A 14,309-nucleotide genomic window follows, 5' to 3' on the forward strand; every position below is an offset into this window, starting at 1 on the left:
GGCGGCGATGCATACGATATGAGGGGGTGTCGTGAGCCCTCAAGAAGACAGGCCATGACCGCGTTTGGGGGTTGCAGGGCAGGAAGAGAAGCCACCCAGGGAGAAGGGAGGGTGGTTAACAGCCGCGCCATGCCGAGCCGCACGCCTCCCGTGAGACACGCACAGCGCCGTAGGAGAAAGCTGCTGTCCCCTCCTGGGCTCAGAGAAGGCGGCCCACTGCCCTCTAAGGCCCGCTGGCAGGAGGCAGTGCCGGGCCCTGCACCCTGTCCCCCATCTCCCTAGGAGGGGGGAAGGGCGGCCTTTCTCTCACGTGAGGACGTCAAGGACCCGGCAGGTGTGGTCAGCGTCCCGGGTGCTGAGGAAGAGGGACAGACTCAGTGGCGAGGAGTGGGGTGCTGACCGCCGGGCCCCCAACGGAAAAGGGAGAAGGAAGTGGAAGGGGCAAAACCGTGTCCTCGTTCAGAGGGTCCTGGGAGCCTGCGGGGCAGGGAGCCTGAAGACTGGGAGAAGCAGAGCCACGTCGGGGTCACACGCCCAGGACCCTGGGAAGGGCCGCCGCGGAAGGCTCACGCGCTGCGCGTCCAGGGGCCTTGCAGGCCGCTGCTGTCCCGCGACCTGGCGATCCCTGCTGCTCTTGAACGGGGACCTCTGTGGCTTCCGAGGCCACCTCTCCATTTTTTAAAATCTCGTTTGAACTTAATAGTAGCATCTGCCATCAGAGAGGCTGGACAGCTTGCTGAGCGGAGGGGGAGCCGGGGTCGTTCTAGGCCCCGCGCTCCCAGGAGGCGTGTGTCCCCCGAGGACGACTGGCCCTCCCGAGCTCCCCTCTGCCTGTGGAAGTGGTGGGAAGGGGCTCCTGCCTGGTCCCCCACCCTCTGGGGATAAAGAGTGGCTCGTTGAAGGGGATGGAGGAGCCTGCGAGCCGAGGCTGTTCCGGGCCGTCTGCCACCCACCTGTGCGGGTGCTCCCCGGTGCTCCTCGGTGCTCCCGGGTGCTCCCCACCATGTCGCTGCCCCGCCTGCTGCAGGACAAGACCCATGGTCAGACCCGGAGGGCCAGCTCCTGATCCAGCCTCGCGAGATGCCAGCGACTCTCCCGCCTGCCTGCCTCCGGGTGGTCCCCTGCTGGGGTTGGAAGGAGAAGGAGGAGGGGACGGAGGCCTCGGGGACTTTCTCAGCCAGTCACTGGGATTTTCCCATCTTGAGCTAAATTCCAGCATAAGGACCAGACAGGGCTCATTAACCTTCAGCGCCAAGATGGAAGGGACTCTGCTCGGTGGGGGTCGGGCAGGTGGGAGGGGCCTCTGAGCGCGGCTTCTCCATCCGCAGGTCAACGAGCAGATGAAGCTGACGGTGCTGGGGCAGGACTCCATCGTGGTCACCTTCACCTCCCTGAATGAGACGGTAACGCTCACCGTGTCAGCCAAAGGCTGTCCCCACGTGACGGCTTTGGAAAAACGGGTAAGGCCAAGCAGGGAGACTGCCTGTCTCGGGGTCTTTGCGCCCACTCCTGGCCACCCTGCCATGCAAGGCCCTGTGTGTTTCTCTACTGTCACTCATGGCTTAACCTTAGCACCACTTTCTCTGTGAACTTTTTGAAAGTTAGGGGTCCGTCAGTTGTAAGTGGCAGAGTCTAACAGGGGTGGGCTTAGCCATGATAGAAGAATGCATTGGCTCAGTAAACTCGAGAAGTCTGTTGATGTGCAGCTTCAGGCACGGCTGGATCCAGGCTGGATCCCATCAGACCTTCCCATCCCTTGGTCCTGCTGTCGTCTTTGTTGGCTTTAGCCTCAAAGAGTCTCACTCCTAATGCCACAAGCATCTCTGAGCTATTCTCCTACCAGCTCTGGTGTCCCAGGTGCTTCAGAGGAAGTGCCAACATCGTGCCCAGCATGCGTGAGGCCCGGGGTCAGTCCCCAGCACCCCAGAAAGCGGGAGAGGGGAAGGAGAAGAGAAAGCGACCACATCAGTACTCAGTGGCTCTGATGGCCGCCCGTGACCAAGACGTTCCCCCGCGTGTTGCCCCAGCTGGCCAGACTCGAGTCTCACGTCCGGCCTTGGGGCATCGGCTCCACCTGCTCCACCAGGCGAGGGCTGGGGCAGAAGCGTTTTCCTAAAGGAAAAGCAGGGCGCTTGGACCAGGAAGAGGGGAAACGATGCCGGACAAAACAGGGACGCGTGTTGGAGACGCTCCGCTGCCTCGGCCCCGCCAGGTCAAGTCCATCCCGCGGAAAGGTGTGGTGACCGCACGGGACCTGCGCACACCCTCCAGGTACTCGGAAGCATCCCTCGGCTTCCGTGATGCCTCCCACGGCCCTGAGGTCACTGTCACACTGGCGTTCAGGCACCGAGGCGGAGAAAAGACGTCCGTAGGTGTTCGGTGCAGATGCAGGGTTTTTCCCGGATGTTTCCAATCCACGGCTGCTTGAGTTCGAGGCTGCGGGTCCTGGAGATACGGGGGTCACTGGACTTGCCCAGGGTTGACCCGGTGGCTGAAAATGCAGAGGACACTTTAAGTCCAGCTCTCCCATTCTCTGGCCTCGAGGATCCCAGCGTGAGCCTCGTGTCAAGTCGCCATCGCGGAAGGAGAGAAAGAGCGGATGAGGAGACACAGTCCCTAAGAAAGAGTCCAGAAGAGAGCAGTGGACGAGCAGCCCAGGACGGTCCAGGGCTCCTCTGGAGGCCCCAGAGCACATGCATGTGCCCAGAGTGCTCTGCTGGGACTGGGTCCTGGGAGGGGAAGCGGAGGCCACACCTCCCAGGGCGCCGGGGTCAGTCCCAGGGTGCCTCTGTCCAGCTGGAGGGATCGTGAGTGGTGCTGGACAGTGGTGGCTTGGGTGACCTACGAAAGTCTGAGAAAGAGATTTTTTCGCTTTAGTTTTTTGGTGCCAGGGATTGAACCCAGGGGTGCTTTACCACGGAACCCCAGCCCCAGCCCTTTTTATGTTTAATTTAGAGACAGGGTTGCTCAGTAAGTGACTGAGGCTGTTGGACTCTTGATCCTCCTGCCCCAGCCTCCCGAGCTGCTGGGATTACAGGTATGCACCACGGAGCCTGGTGAGAAAGAGATTCTTAAGCTATGGGGACACTTACCACAGGATGCCACCAGCCCATAGACCCTCAGGGTCCCTAGAAACCCAGAACACAGGCCTTCCTTAGGGAGTTGCAGAAAACTTTCCCATTGCGGTCCCTCCCGGCGGCATTTCACCTGCATGAATTCACTGGCTACCTCAGCAAGTGCCACGCCAGCTGCTGGGACCTAGAGATGCAGCGTCACTTCCACCAGCCTCTGGGCACCTCGCAGTCCAAGGAAAGGGGCCCAGACACATATGCCGGTCAGTCCAGCTGGATCAGCAGCCAGGGGCTGGCGGGAGGCCAGGAAGTGCTCATTAAGGGGGTCTCATAGGAACACCCAGAAAAATCAAGACGCCTGCAGAGTCAGCCTGCACTGGCTGCTTCAAAGAGAAGAACCGCAGCCGGCCGGGGGGGTCCCTGTGGCAGAGCGCTCGCCTTGCCTGGGCGAGGCCCCGGGCTCCACCCCAGCACCGTCAGAAAGAAGAAAAAGAGGAGGAGGAGGAAGAAGATCACAGGATTTGAATCCCCGCCCCCCCTTTATTTTTTTGCATGCTGGGCCTGATGGAACCCAGGACCTTGCACGTGCTGGGCGACTCACCACCCAGCGAGCCTCCACAGCTTTCCCGCCTGCCTAAGCATCTTGGCACGTTGCATGAAATCCCAGGGCCCAGGCAATTGGTTCAGCTTAGGTTCTAGGACCGCGAGAGCTGCAGAGGTTTTTGGCTAAGTATCTGGGCCGGGGAATATGTGTGACCACAGGACCCTTTTCCGTCTCGGCCTCAGTTTCCTCATCTGTCTAGTGATACGTAAAGGCCCAGCCCACTCTGACGTACCCCACCCTTGTGTGTGCTTACGTGGGGCTGGGTCCACCATCACCCATCGCCACCTAGGAAAGCAGGGGCTTTGGGGAGGATCGTCTCCTCACTCAAAGTCTCTGTCACGAGGAAGCTCGTTAAATGGTTTCCCCAGACACCCATCTTCCCGGAAAGAGCCGCCCGTCATCGCAGCAGGTGGAAAGGCCGGCCAGCGCTTACAGCCCGAGGCCTGGTTCCTCGCTCAATATTTCTGTCAAGGCAGCACTTTGGAAGCGAGGCGATGGCTCGATTTAAATGCTTTATTAGCCCAGAGTGCTGCTTCAAAACCTTTTTGGAAGCAGGCTGGGTATAAATTACAAATAAATAAATAAAATTAGCCCAGAAGCAGTGGCTGGGGCCAACAATAGGAAGGACGGTTGAGTCTTTGCTCTTAACTGGGGGCATCCTTTATAGAATTGCTGCCGCAGAGGAAAGAAGGACCCCTGGCTGATGCTGTCACCTTCTGAAAACCCCTCTCCTGCCACCCTACTCTCTCCACCCAAGACTCAAAGTCCACAGAAGAATGTTCCCCCCACATCCACGCCATGTTAAGTGAGAAATAGAGGAAGCATTGGTCCCGTCCTCCAGGAACCAACCTCATGTAGGGATAACGGAAGTGGAAAATGAACAAGACCCCAGGCAGGAATGGACGGATGTGGACGACCAGCACAGAGCAGTTACCATTGTGACCCTGCCGAGTTGAGACAAAAGGCCTTTGTGCCTCCGCTGACCGATCAATCCCTATGACCTTGGTCGATGACAGATTTTCACCTGGGAGCTGACAGCAGCTAGGACTCTCCCACTGCAGAGGGAGACTGGCAGCAGAAGCTCCTCAGACTCCTTTGTCTATCTAGTGATCCATAAGCACAGCATTTATTAAGCTCCTTCTGCATGATAGGCACTATAGGACACAAAGACCATCACTATAACAAAATGCCTGAGACAATCAACTTAGGAAGAAGAAAGGTTTGTTTTCACTCACAGTTTTGGAAGTTCCAGTTCCTGGTGGATTGGCTTTGTGGTTTTGGGCCTGTGGCAAGGCAGGACATCATGGTGGGGCGAGTGGTGGAGCAGAACCACTTACCTCATGACCAGGAAGGAAGAGAGAGAGAGAGGAAAGGGCTGGGGTCCCACAGTCCCCTCAAAGGCAAGCCCTCAAGGGCCTGCAGCCCCCCGCCAGCCCCGCCTCTTACAGGGTCCACCACCGCCCAGGGGCACCACCCTGGGGGTCAGGCCCTTAACACTTGGGCCTTTGGGGGACAGTCACCCTCAAGGGGCAGGTGGCCATGACTGCCGGCCTGGCCTCCCTGCAGCCAAACCGCAGGATCAACAGCATGGACGAGAAGATGTCCAAGCTGACGCGAGCCCTGGCCGAGATCAAGAGGAGGTTCCAGAAGACCGTGACTCAGTTCATGAACTCCGTCCTGCTGGCGGCAGGTAAGCGGCCGGAGGGGCGCAGGCCTGTCTGGTGGCTTCCCGAGCCCTGGTCACCCCTGTCTGGGTCCAGCCCTCCACCCCCATCCCACCTGGGGCCCAGGCGGCAGGGATCCGTCCCCATTTTGGAGGGGACCCTGGGTCTCAGCCGCTGCGGCATCTGCCTGAGAGCGGTGGGCGCGGCCGCCTGCCATCCCTGAGCCCGTTCCCCGTGTGTCTCTGACGACTTCAGGCGAGCGTCCTGTTTTCGGGGTCCCTTGTCACCTTTCTGGTCCCCCTCAGCCCCGCCCACCCCCTCCATCACTTTTCCAGCTTCATCTCCCGCTTTACCGCCATCTGTTTGTGGCCCCTATGCCTCTGTCCTTGTGTGGAGGTCTCAACAGGAGAGAAAAGGCCGTCACCTCCTGGGCTGTCCCTGTCACCTCCCGGGCTGTCCCTGTCAGCCCTGTCAGCCCCCCCAGGCCTCAGCTCCCCCCTCGCTGCTGGCGGGCCAGTCACAGGGGACACCGAGTCCCGCTCCACGTCACCCCCGCTGGGCACGGAGGGGCCTCTAGGGCCTCTCTCTTGGTCTCTGGAGGCTTCGTCCGCTTTGTCCTCCCGGGAGGCCTTCCTCGACCCCCGCAGCAGAACGTGTCCTGCCCTCCTCCGGGCGCCATGCTCTGTCACGCTGCAGTCACGACTCTTGCTGCCGAGCCCGAGAACATTCCCTCCCGTCACCCGGGAGTTCTCAGAGGCAGGGAGCCCTGTCCTGTGTTCTCTGTATTTTCCAAACACGCTCATGCAATGAATGTTCAGGTGAGCGAGTGAAGGAACGAGAGGCCCCTGGCCTCAGAAATCTTCCCGTCTAGTAGGGAAAGCAAGACGAGGGTATGAATTATATTGTCACATGGTGTGCATGTGCGAATGTGGAACAGCAAATCTCACTGTCACATGACTCTAATGCACCAATAAACATGTGGAAACAGTAGCCAGGTGCTATGGCGCACACCTGTCATCCCAGCGGCTCAGGAGGCCGAGGCAGGAGGGTCACGAGTTCAAGGCCAGCCTCAGCCACTTAGCAAGGCCCTAAGCAACTCAATGAAACCCTGTCTCTAAATAAAATACAAAATAGGGCTGGGGATGTGGCTCAATGGTCGAGGGCCCCTGAGTTTAATCCCCAGTACAAAAAGAAAGTGAAAAAAAAACATGAACACTACAAAGAAAGTAGATGGCACAGGGAACAGCATTCTCAGGGAAGGGAACAGCATGAGCCAGGAACGCGCTCTGCACCTCAGCTCTGTGTTGGAAGCTCTGGACCATCCAGGGCGGAGTCAGTCACAGGCCTCTTGGGGAAGGTGGGGTTGAAGCTGGGTCTTGGAGAATGAGCAGGAGTGGGATTCACTCATTCTCACACTCAGCTGACCACTGACTCTGCTGCAGGTGGGGCAGAGGGCTAGATGCAGACAAGCAGGCAGGGCAGGAGACTCTCTAGACGTGGAGAAGCAGGGACGGGGTGAGCGGACGGGTGGTTCAGTGGGGTAGAGCCCAGGAGCAGGGGCAGCGGCGGGCCGTCTGCGATGGAAAGTGAAGGCGTGTCTCTTATTAACCAGGTCTGTTCACCATCGAATATCCCCCGAGGAGGGAAGAGTCAGAATTCAGTCGGGTGAGGCTGAAATCCGGATCTCATCTCGACAAGATCCTCAAGTTGACCTTACACCCGGGAGAAATTCTGTCCCGGCCCCAGTCGGCCCGACCAGATTCCTTCATGGAGGAGTCTGGAAAGGAGGAGGCCGAGTCTGCTCCCGTGAGCCCCGTCCAGAAGAAGAGCAGCAAAATCCACGCCAAGGCCTCGGCCATGTCCAGGTTGGCTGCATCCCTCCTGTCTTGAGTCTGCCATGGGCAGTAAAGATGTGATCAGAAGCACGGGCAAGAGTCCCTGCCCTTCGGGAGCTTGAATTCTAGGGCTGGGGGATGGCAGGAGCTAACGGGCGAGGGGCTAGGAGAAGGGAGGTCTAGAAAAGGCTGGAGACGCCTCCACACTCCACACACCAGCGGCCCCTCAGCCCGGGTCCTTCTGGAAGGTGGTTTTCTCTCGAGAGTCTTTAGGTGCCCACGTTGGCGCTGCCTCTACCGGGCAGAGCCGTCCTGCTCCTGGGACTGGCCTAGGGGCCGAGCCAGCTGCGAACGTGGGACGTAAAAGGGATTCTCTCTGCACTTCCTGGGTCACTTCCAGGATCACAGGAAGCTCTTCCAGTTACTGTGGCCGAATCCTGCATTCCTTAGAGTTCCGTTCACTCCAAGGTCCCCGCTAGGAGACTAGCAAGCAAAGCCAGGACACTCCGCTCGGCCACCCCGACGGCTCAGGATGGGCTCCTCCGCTGTCCCTTCCCACAGCCCGCCTGCCGTGGCTCACCGTCCAGAGGCACTAGGTGGCTTTCAAAACCATCCGGTGCCAAATGTTCAGTTGCGATCAGTGGTGACTCGAGCTGTTGTGCAGACTCCATCCCGACCCAAACTGCAAGCCACAGCTGCGTTCTCCACAGGGACTTGTCACCCAGTGACCTTGTTCGACCCAATCATTCCTAGTTTGTCAGCAGGTCCTCGTGGAGTTCTTTGACAGTGGCTTCTTAGGGATTTTTTTGTCACTGGGTCCTTTTAGATTTCTTGCATGTACAGACTCGTTCTCTGCCAGACTGGTTTCTTCTTTTCCAGATATTTCTTTCTCTTCCTCTCCTTTCCCACTGCACCGGTGGGGCCCTCCGACGCTCTGTTGAGTAGACGTGAGAATGACAAACCAGACACACCAAGAGGCCTTGTGCCTCATTGCAGTCTTAGAAGAGAACTCTTCAGCGTTTTCCTGTCAGGCTGCAGGTTTTTATAGAGAGCCTCTACTACCTCGAGGAAGTTTCCATTTATTTCTAGGGCAATCAAAATTTTTCTCATCAGTGGAGATTATATTTTATAAAATTTTTTCTGCATTAATTAAGAAGAGCTTGTGATTTTTCTCCCTTGATTAGAATAGTGAAGTAGATTGATCAATCATTATGAATAGTGATATATTTGGGGTTGGGGATGCAGCTCAGTGGTAGAGTGCTTGTCTAGTCTGTGCAAGGCCCCAGATTCCATCCCTGGTACTGTGAAATAATTATCAAATAATATTAGTAATAATATTTTACTTAAAGACTATTTTTATTGATATTAGTATAGCCGCCTCAACTTACTTGCATGTTTTAATATAAAATGCATGTCTTACAGAAAACATATAGTCAGATCACAATATTTACGTGTAGAATGAACTAGTTTGATGTGTGTATATGTGTGTGCATGTGCGTGTGCATGTGTGTATGTATGTGTATGCATGTGTGTATGTGTGTGCATGCATATGTGTGTGCATGTGTATGTGTGTGCGTGTGCATGTGTGCATGCATGTGTGTGCGTCCATGTGTGTGTGCATGTGTGTATCCATGTGTGTGCGCATGTGTGCATGTGTGTGCATGCATGTGTGTGTATATGTGCGTGTGCGTGTGCATGTGTGTATATGTGTTCGTGCATGTGTGTGCATGAATGTGTGTGCATGTATGTGTGCATGCATGTGTGTGTGCGTGTGTGTATGTGTGTGCGTGTGCGTGCGTGTGCGTGTGGGATACTAGAACTAGGGATTGAACCCAGGGCCTCATGCTCTGTCACTGAGGAGGATCCCAGCCCTGAGATCACCATTCTTGTTCCTCCTCCTCCTCCTCCTTTTCCATGTTTTGTTGTGTTATGTGTTTGTCGTACATGCTCAGGATCAAGCCCAGGGCCTCGTGCATGCTAGGCCTGTCCTAGCCACCAAGCTGTACCCCGGCCCCTGATTTTGATTAGTACCAACCTAACTTCACTAACACCCAGAAGCCTCTGTTCCTATTCATCTGTTTCTGTTCCTGCAGCCACATGTTATTGTCACCGATCACATCTTCATCCAGTGTGTGCCTGTTAACACAGTTTTAAAGCTATCATTTCATGCATTTTCCTTTTCTTTGTTTTTTGACATGCTACGGGTCAACCCAGGGCCTCACTTATGCTAGCAAAGGGCTCTACCCCTGAGCTCCGAACCCCCCTACCCCTCATTTTTCTTTGAATAATATGGGGAGAAAAAACAGAAGTTACAAACTAGAAATATATTAAAACTGCTTTCATATCTATTTAGGTAGTTACGTTTACCAGTGTTCCTTATTTCTTTTTTTTTTTCAATTCCAAAACTCATTTTATTTATTTATTTTTGGAGTAGATGAAGATTTTTAAAATTTTTACAAACTGCATTTTGATTCATGGACACAAATGGGATACATCATTTCGTTTCTATGGTTGTGCACGATGTTAGACAGCTTCAACTTACTGTCTGGTACCCTTCCATTTCTACCTTGTTCACTCGAGTGTTTTTGTTTTTGTCTTGTTTTGTGGTAGGCCTTCTAGTGACAAAGACTCCCTCAGTCTTTTAAAAATCTGGCTTCTATCTGGTGCAGTGGCACATGCCTGTCCTCTCAGCAGCCCAGAGGCTGAGGCAGGAGGATCACATGTTCAAGACCAGCCTCAGCAACTTAGCGAGGCCCTAAGCACTCAGCGAGACCCTGTCTCTAAATAAAAAACAAGGGCTGAGGATGTGGCTCAGTGGTTAAGCACCCCTGGGTTCAATCTCAAGTTACCACCCCTCGAAGAAAACCAGTCACAAACCAGCAAACAAAAACCCATGGTTCCAGACCTGGTATCTAGATCCTTCCATAGCAAGAGACCTTTCAAAGCCTTTACTCTATACCTCCTTCCCTGAGCTCTTTATTCCTAGAATTTCTGATCTGTCCATTGTGCACACCCCATTATCCCTCACCCCGGGAGGCTGTGTCTCACATCTTTGTTTTAAATGCTTTCAACACGTGCTTCCCGGGGCCGCTGCAGCGGGGACACTCAGTCAACAGCCCAAAGCAGGTGAGGCCCTGAGCCGATCCCTCAGGCACCTGCAGACAGTGCCCGGCTCCCCCTGTGGTACCAGCGAGCTGGGCCAGGGATGAAGGTTGCTGTTCCCTGCAGCCCCCACCCTGAGCACTGAGGACGGCAGAGGTCCAAGTTAAGATGCCACAATGTCCTCTTTCCTAAAATTTAGCAGTTTATTTCTTAAGCATTTGCCTGATGATTGTTAGGTAGTTTTTTATTTTTATTTTTTAAGTTAAATTCCAGAGCTCTGATGAAGTGGAGGTTAACAGATTTTTGCTGACTTAAATTTCTGCTCCAATGAAGGGCTAGAGTTTTGGGAAGTTCTCGCTCTGCCAGTGTGGTGGCCTTGAAATTTCAAAAACGGCTTCCGTATCCTTCTAGGTGATGCGCTGGTTGGCCACCTTGTCCGTGTGTAACTGGATGTTAAGTCCTTCCCGTTCACTCGTAGCCCTTCCGGGAGCAGAGGAACAGCCTCACGTGCGCGGGGACATCCGGGTGGCGCCCCAGCCTGCTTTTTGTCTTTTGCTTGTGGTGGTTTTGCTCCGCAGGATTTCTTGGTTTGGTTTCCGTTTTTATGTCGCGTGGTTGACTTTGTCAGCCCTTCTCTATTACGACGTCTGGACTTTTGAGTCAGAGTTAGAAAAGGTCTCCCTGCTCTGAAATTATAGAATAGTTCTCCTAAATCCTCCAGGAGGGACTTTATAGCTAGACTTTCCCATGTTTAAAGCCTGGATCCGTTTGGATTTACCCTGGTGTGAGTCCAGACTGGTAGATACCGCCTTTCCTCCAGATGTGCAGGTTCCCAAACAAGAGCTGTTCTCTTACATGTTATTCTTTTACTTCTTGAATGGTCTGGAGCTGGGGATGGAACCCGGGGCCTCCCACCTGCTGAGCATGCTCTCTGCACCGAGCTGCACCCGCGGCCAAGTCAGTGATGTCAATCTTAAGTTTTTCCAGTATGTGTTAACCCGTGTCAGATCGCCTCTGAAAATGATCTGAGATGCAAATGGTGTGCATGGCTCTTATTTGGGGAGGATCTGTTCCTGATCCCAGCCTTGGCCACCTAAATAGCAGTGTTTGCTTGGCCGGCCCCTGGGCCCCTTGTGAGCCTCCTGCTTCCTGATCTGTCAGTAGTGATGAGAGACCCTGCCTCGTTCACAGGCTTCTCATAAAATTAACCATGGCCCTCTCGATGCCGGGGGCTGTTGACGCTGTGAAATGCTAAAGACGATGTGAGACAGTAGTAATTAGGAAAATGGAACCCAGCTGCTCCTTACACCTGGATGGAGTTTCTTCCGTCCACGTACCGCCTCCTTGGACAACCCATTTGGCACCTGATAGGTGCCAAATAAATATACGAATGTTTATCGATTCCTTCCCATTGGCTCCTATTTTACTCCACTGAGCAGAACATTTCATAGTCACAAACTTCTGTCTAGTGGCACAGAAAAGGACAATGGTAAAAACAAATCATTAAAATATAGAGTATGTTCATGAGCAGGAGAACAATTAAGCAGGAAAGGGAAAGAGTGGTGGGGTGGGGAGACAGAATGGGACAGTCAGAAAGGAAGGTGACATTTAAAGGAGATGAGATGGGCTGGGGTTGTGGCTCAGTGGTAGAGCGCTTGCCAAGCACATGCGAAGCATGGGTTCCGTCCTCAGCACTGCATAAAATAAATAAATAAGATAAAGGTATTTAAAAAAAAAATGAGAGAGTAGGTTTTTTGACTCTGAAGAGAAGAGCAAAGGCCCTGGGGTTGGCACCTACCGTGAGGCCAGTGTGGCCAGAGCACAGTGTGCAAAGGTGAGACTATAGGGGAATGAGAGGTCAGGGGGATGCCATCCGAGGCAGCCTTGAAGGTCACTGTGGGAACTTGGGCTTTTATTCTGTAAAAGAAGGAAAGCCCAGAGGGTTTCAAAGAAAGTAGTGGCATGATGCGAATTGGGTTTTAACAGGATCCCTGGGCACACTGACTGCAGAATGGAGTGGAGAGAGGCCAGGGAAGAAAGCACAAGCCCCTTTAAGAGGCACTTGAGAAATTCAGAGGCTTGGTGGGGCGCAGTGGCCCACACAGTAATCTGGCGACTCGGGAGGCTGAGGCAGGAGGATCACAAGTTGGAGGCCAGCCTGGGCAACTTAGTGAGGCCCCGTCTCTAAGTAAAATTCTAAGGGCTGGGGACGTGGCTCAGTGATACAGCCCTTGCCTAGCATGGCGAGGTCCTGGGTTTAATCCCCAGTACCACAAACCCCCTCCCCGCAAAAAAGGGAGGCTTAGACCGTTGAGGGCAGTGGAGGACGCGGAGAGAGGTCCGCTTCAGGCTCCGCCTTGAGGATAAATGGGGCAGGCCTGCAGACGCATGCAACGAGACGCGGGGTGGGACAGAAGGAAGTGAAGGAGGACTCCAGAGTGTGCGCTGCCGGCCTGGCTGGACGATGAATGACTCGTTGCACCCAGACGGGCTCCGCCAGAGACAGCGCCACACCCTGTGAGTGAAGCCAGGCTGGAACCTGCCTGCAGCCACGCCCTGCGGCCACGCCCCCCGCAGCCACGCCCCGCAGCCTCGCCCCGCAGCCACGCCCTGCGGCCACGCCCCCGCAGCCATGCCCTGCAGCCACGCCCCGCAGCCACGCCCCGCAGCAGGCCTTTGCTCTTCTGCAGTCAGGAGCTGGGACAGGGACTGCCACCAGCCTGCTGAGGACACCTTCTAACTGTGCTCCCGCTTGCAGAGGGAAGGTGACCAGAGAGGTGCCCAGCGTCATCAGGTGGGCGGCCTCGCCCTCCGACTGCCCCTTGGTGCTCCGGAAGCTCTTGCGCAAGGAAGACATCCGGCCCGGCTGCAGGTGCATCGTGAAGGCGCCCCTGGTGTCAGACGAGGAGCTGGAGCGCTTCCTGTCTGCACCACGAGACCCCAGCCAAGTGCTGGTGTTCGGCATAGTCTCCAGCCAGAACCCCGCCAGCACCGCACAGCTCCAGTGGGTAGTGGACACTCTGTACAATCATCGACAGCAGGGTCGGGCCTCCCCCTGCATCCAGGTTGGTTTGGGCCCAGTGAGGAGGCCCCGGAGGCCAGAGGCAGGGAGGTGGGCCAGAGGGAGAGCCCTGTGGTGATTGACTGGCAGATCATCTGGCACAGAAGCCACCCTCCTTCTGCCTCAGGGCTTTTGCACATGCCTTCCTACTGTCTGGAACATTTTGTTTCATCTTCCCTCTTAGGAAATGTCTGTCCTCTGTTCCCCCATGTGCTGGGCCCTGTGAGGCCCTAGGCATCTGCCGTCCACTCAGACATAAGCCAGGCCCTGCAGAAGCTTCTGGCATGGAGGCAGCCACAGCAGTGGCTCCATGTACCGGTCACCTCCTGGGTTCTAGCAGTGCCTCCAGGATGTTTGGGGTTTTGGCAAGTGGATTGGGTTTTGGCAGAGGTGGTGGCCTGTGCACGGGTGTAGAGGGCAGAAGAGCTGTTCAAGGTCTGGGTTCACTGAGGTTGGAGCCTAAAAGGGGCCTGAAGATGCCAGGCAGAGTCTCACTCCTGTAATTCCAGCGGCTGGGGAGGCCAAGCAGAAGGCCTGCAAGTTGGAGGCCAGTCTCAGCAACTTAGTGAGGCCCTAAGCAGCTCACTGAGATCCTGTCTCTAAATAAAATATTTAAAAAGAGCTGGGGATGTGGCTAGGGGTTAAGCACCCCTGGGCTCAATCCCCAGTAACCCCCCTCCAATATTTTAAAAATAGAGTGTTCTTTGGAACCAAGGGTTGGAGTCCTTGGAACTCCTCCCCCCGCCACTTACTGGCCTCCGTCAAGTCATTAATAAGTCTCAGGCTTCGCCATCCTCTGAGTCTGCCGTCATTCTCAGCAGCATTAGCACAGTTTAAATATGGCCCAGTTCCCAGACACACTCAAGCAGAGGATGCCAGTGGACATGGGAGCTGGGTGTCCACAGGGTCATTTCTTTCACCCTCTCCTTCTTCGCATGCCTGCTGGAATCCCTTGTGGCCACCTGTGTCCCC

The 14,309-nt window shown here is 55.2% G+C and overlaps 1 protein-coding gene across 1 annotated transcript in view; it reads left to right on the forward strand.

The window, feature by feature from the left end:
* The window catches only part of C19H3orf20 (chromosome 19 C3orf20 homolog), a 48,075-nt gene that overhangs the window by 23,623 nt on the left and 10,143 nt on the right, over positions 1-14,309 (forward strand). The window contains exons 9-12 of the mRNA XM_047534993.1: positions 1,329-1,460; positions 5,242-5,365; positions 6,952-7,204; positions 13,035-13,341. Coding sequence (XP_047390949.1) covers positions 1,329-1,460; positions 5,242-5,365; positions 6,952-7,204; positions 13,035-13,341 — 816 coding nt within the window. The remainder of the gene's footprint in view (positions 1-1,328; positions 1,461-5,241; positions 5,366-6,951; positions 7,205-13,034; positions 13,342-14,309) is intronic.

The sequence above is a fragment of the Sciurus carolinensis genome, chromosome 19 (assembly GCF_902686445.1).
Source record: "Sciurus carolinensis chromosome 19, mSciCar1.2, whole genome shotgun sequence".
NCBI classification, from domain to species: Eukaryota; Metazoa; Chordata; class Mammalia; order Rodentia; family Sciuridae; genus Sciurus; species Sciurus carolinensis.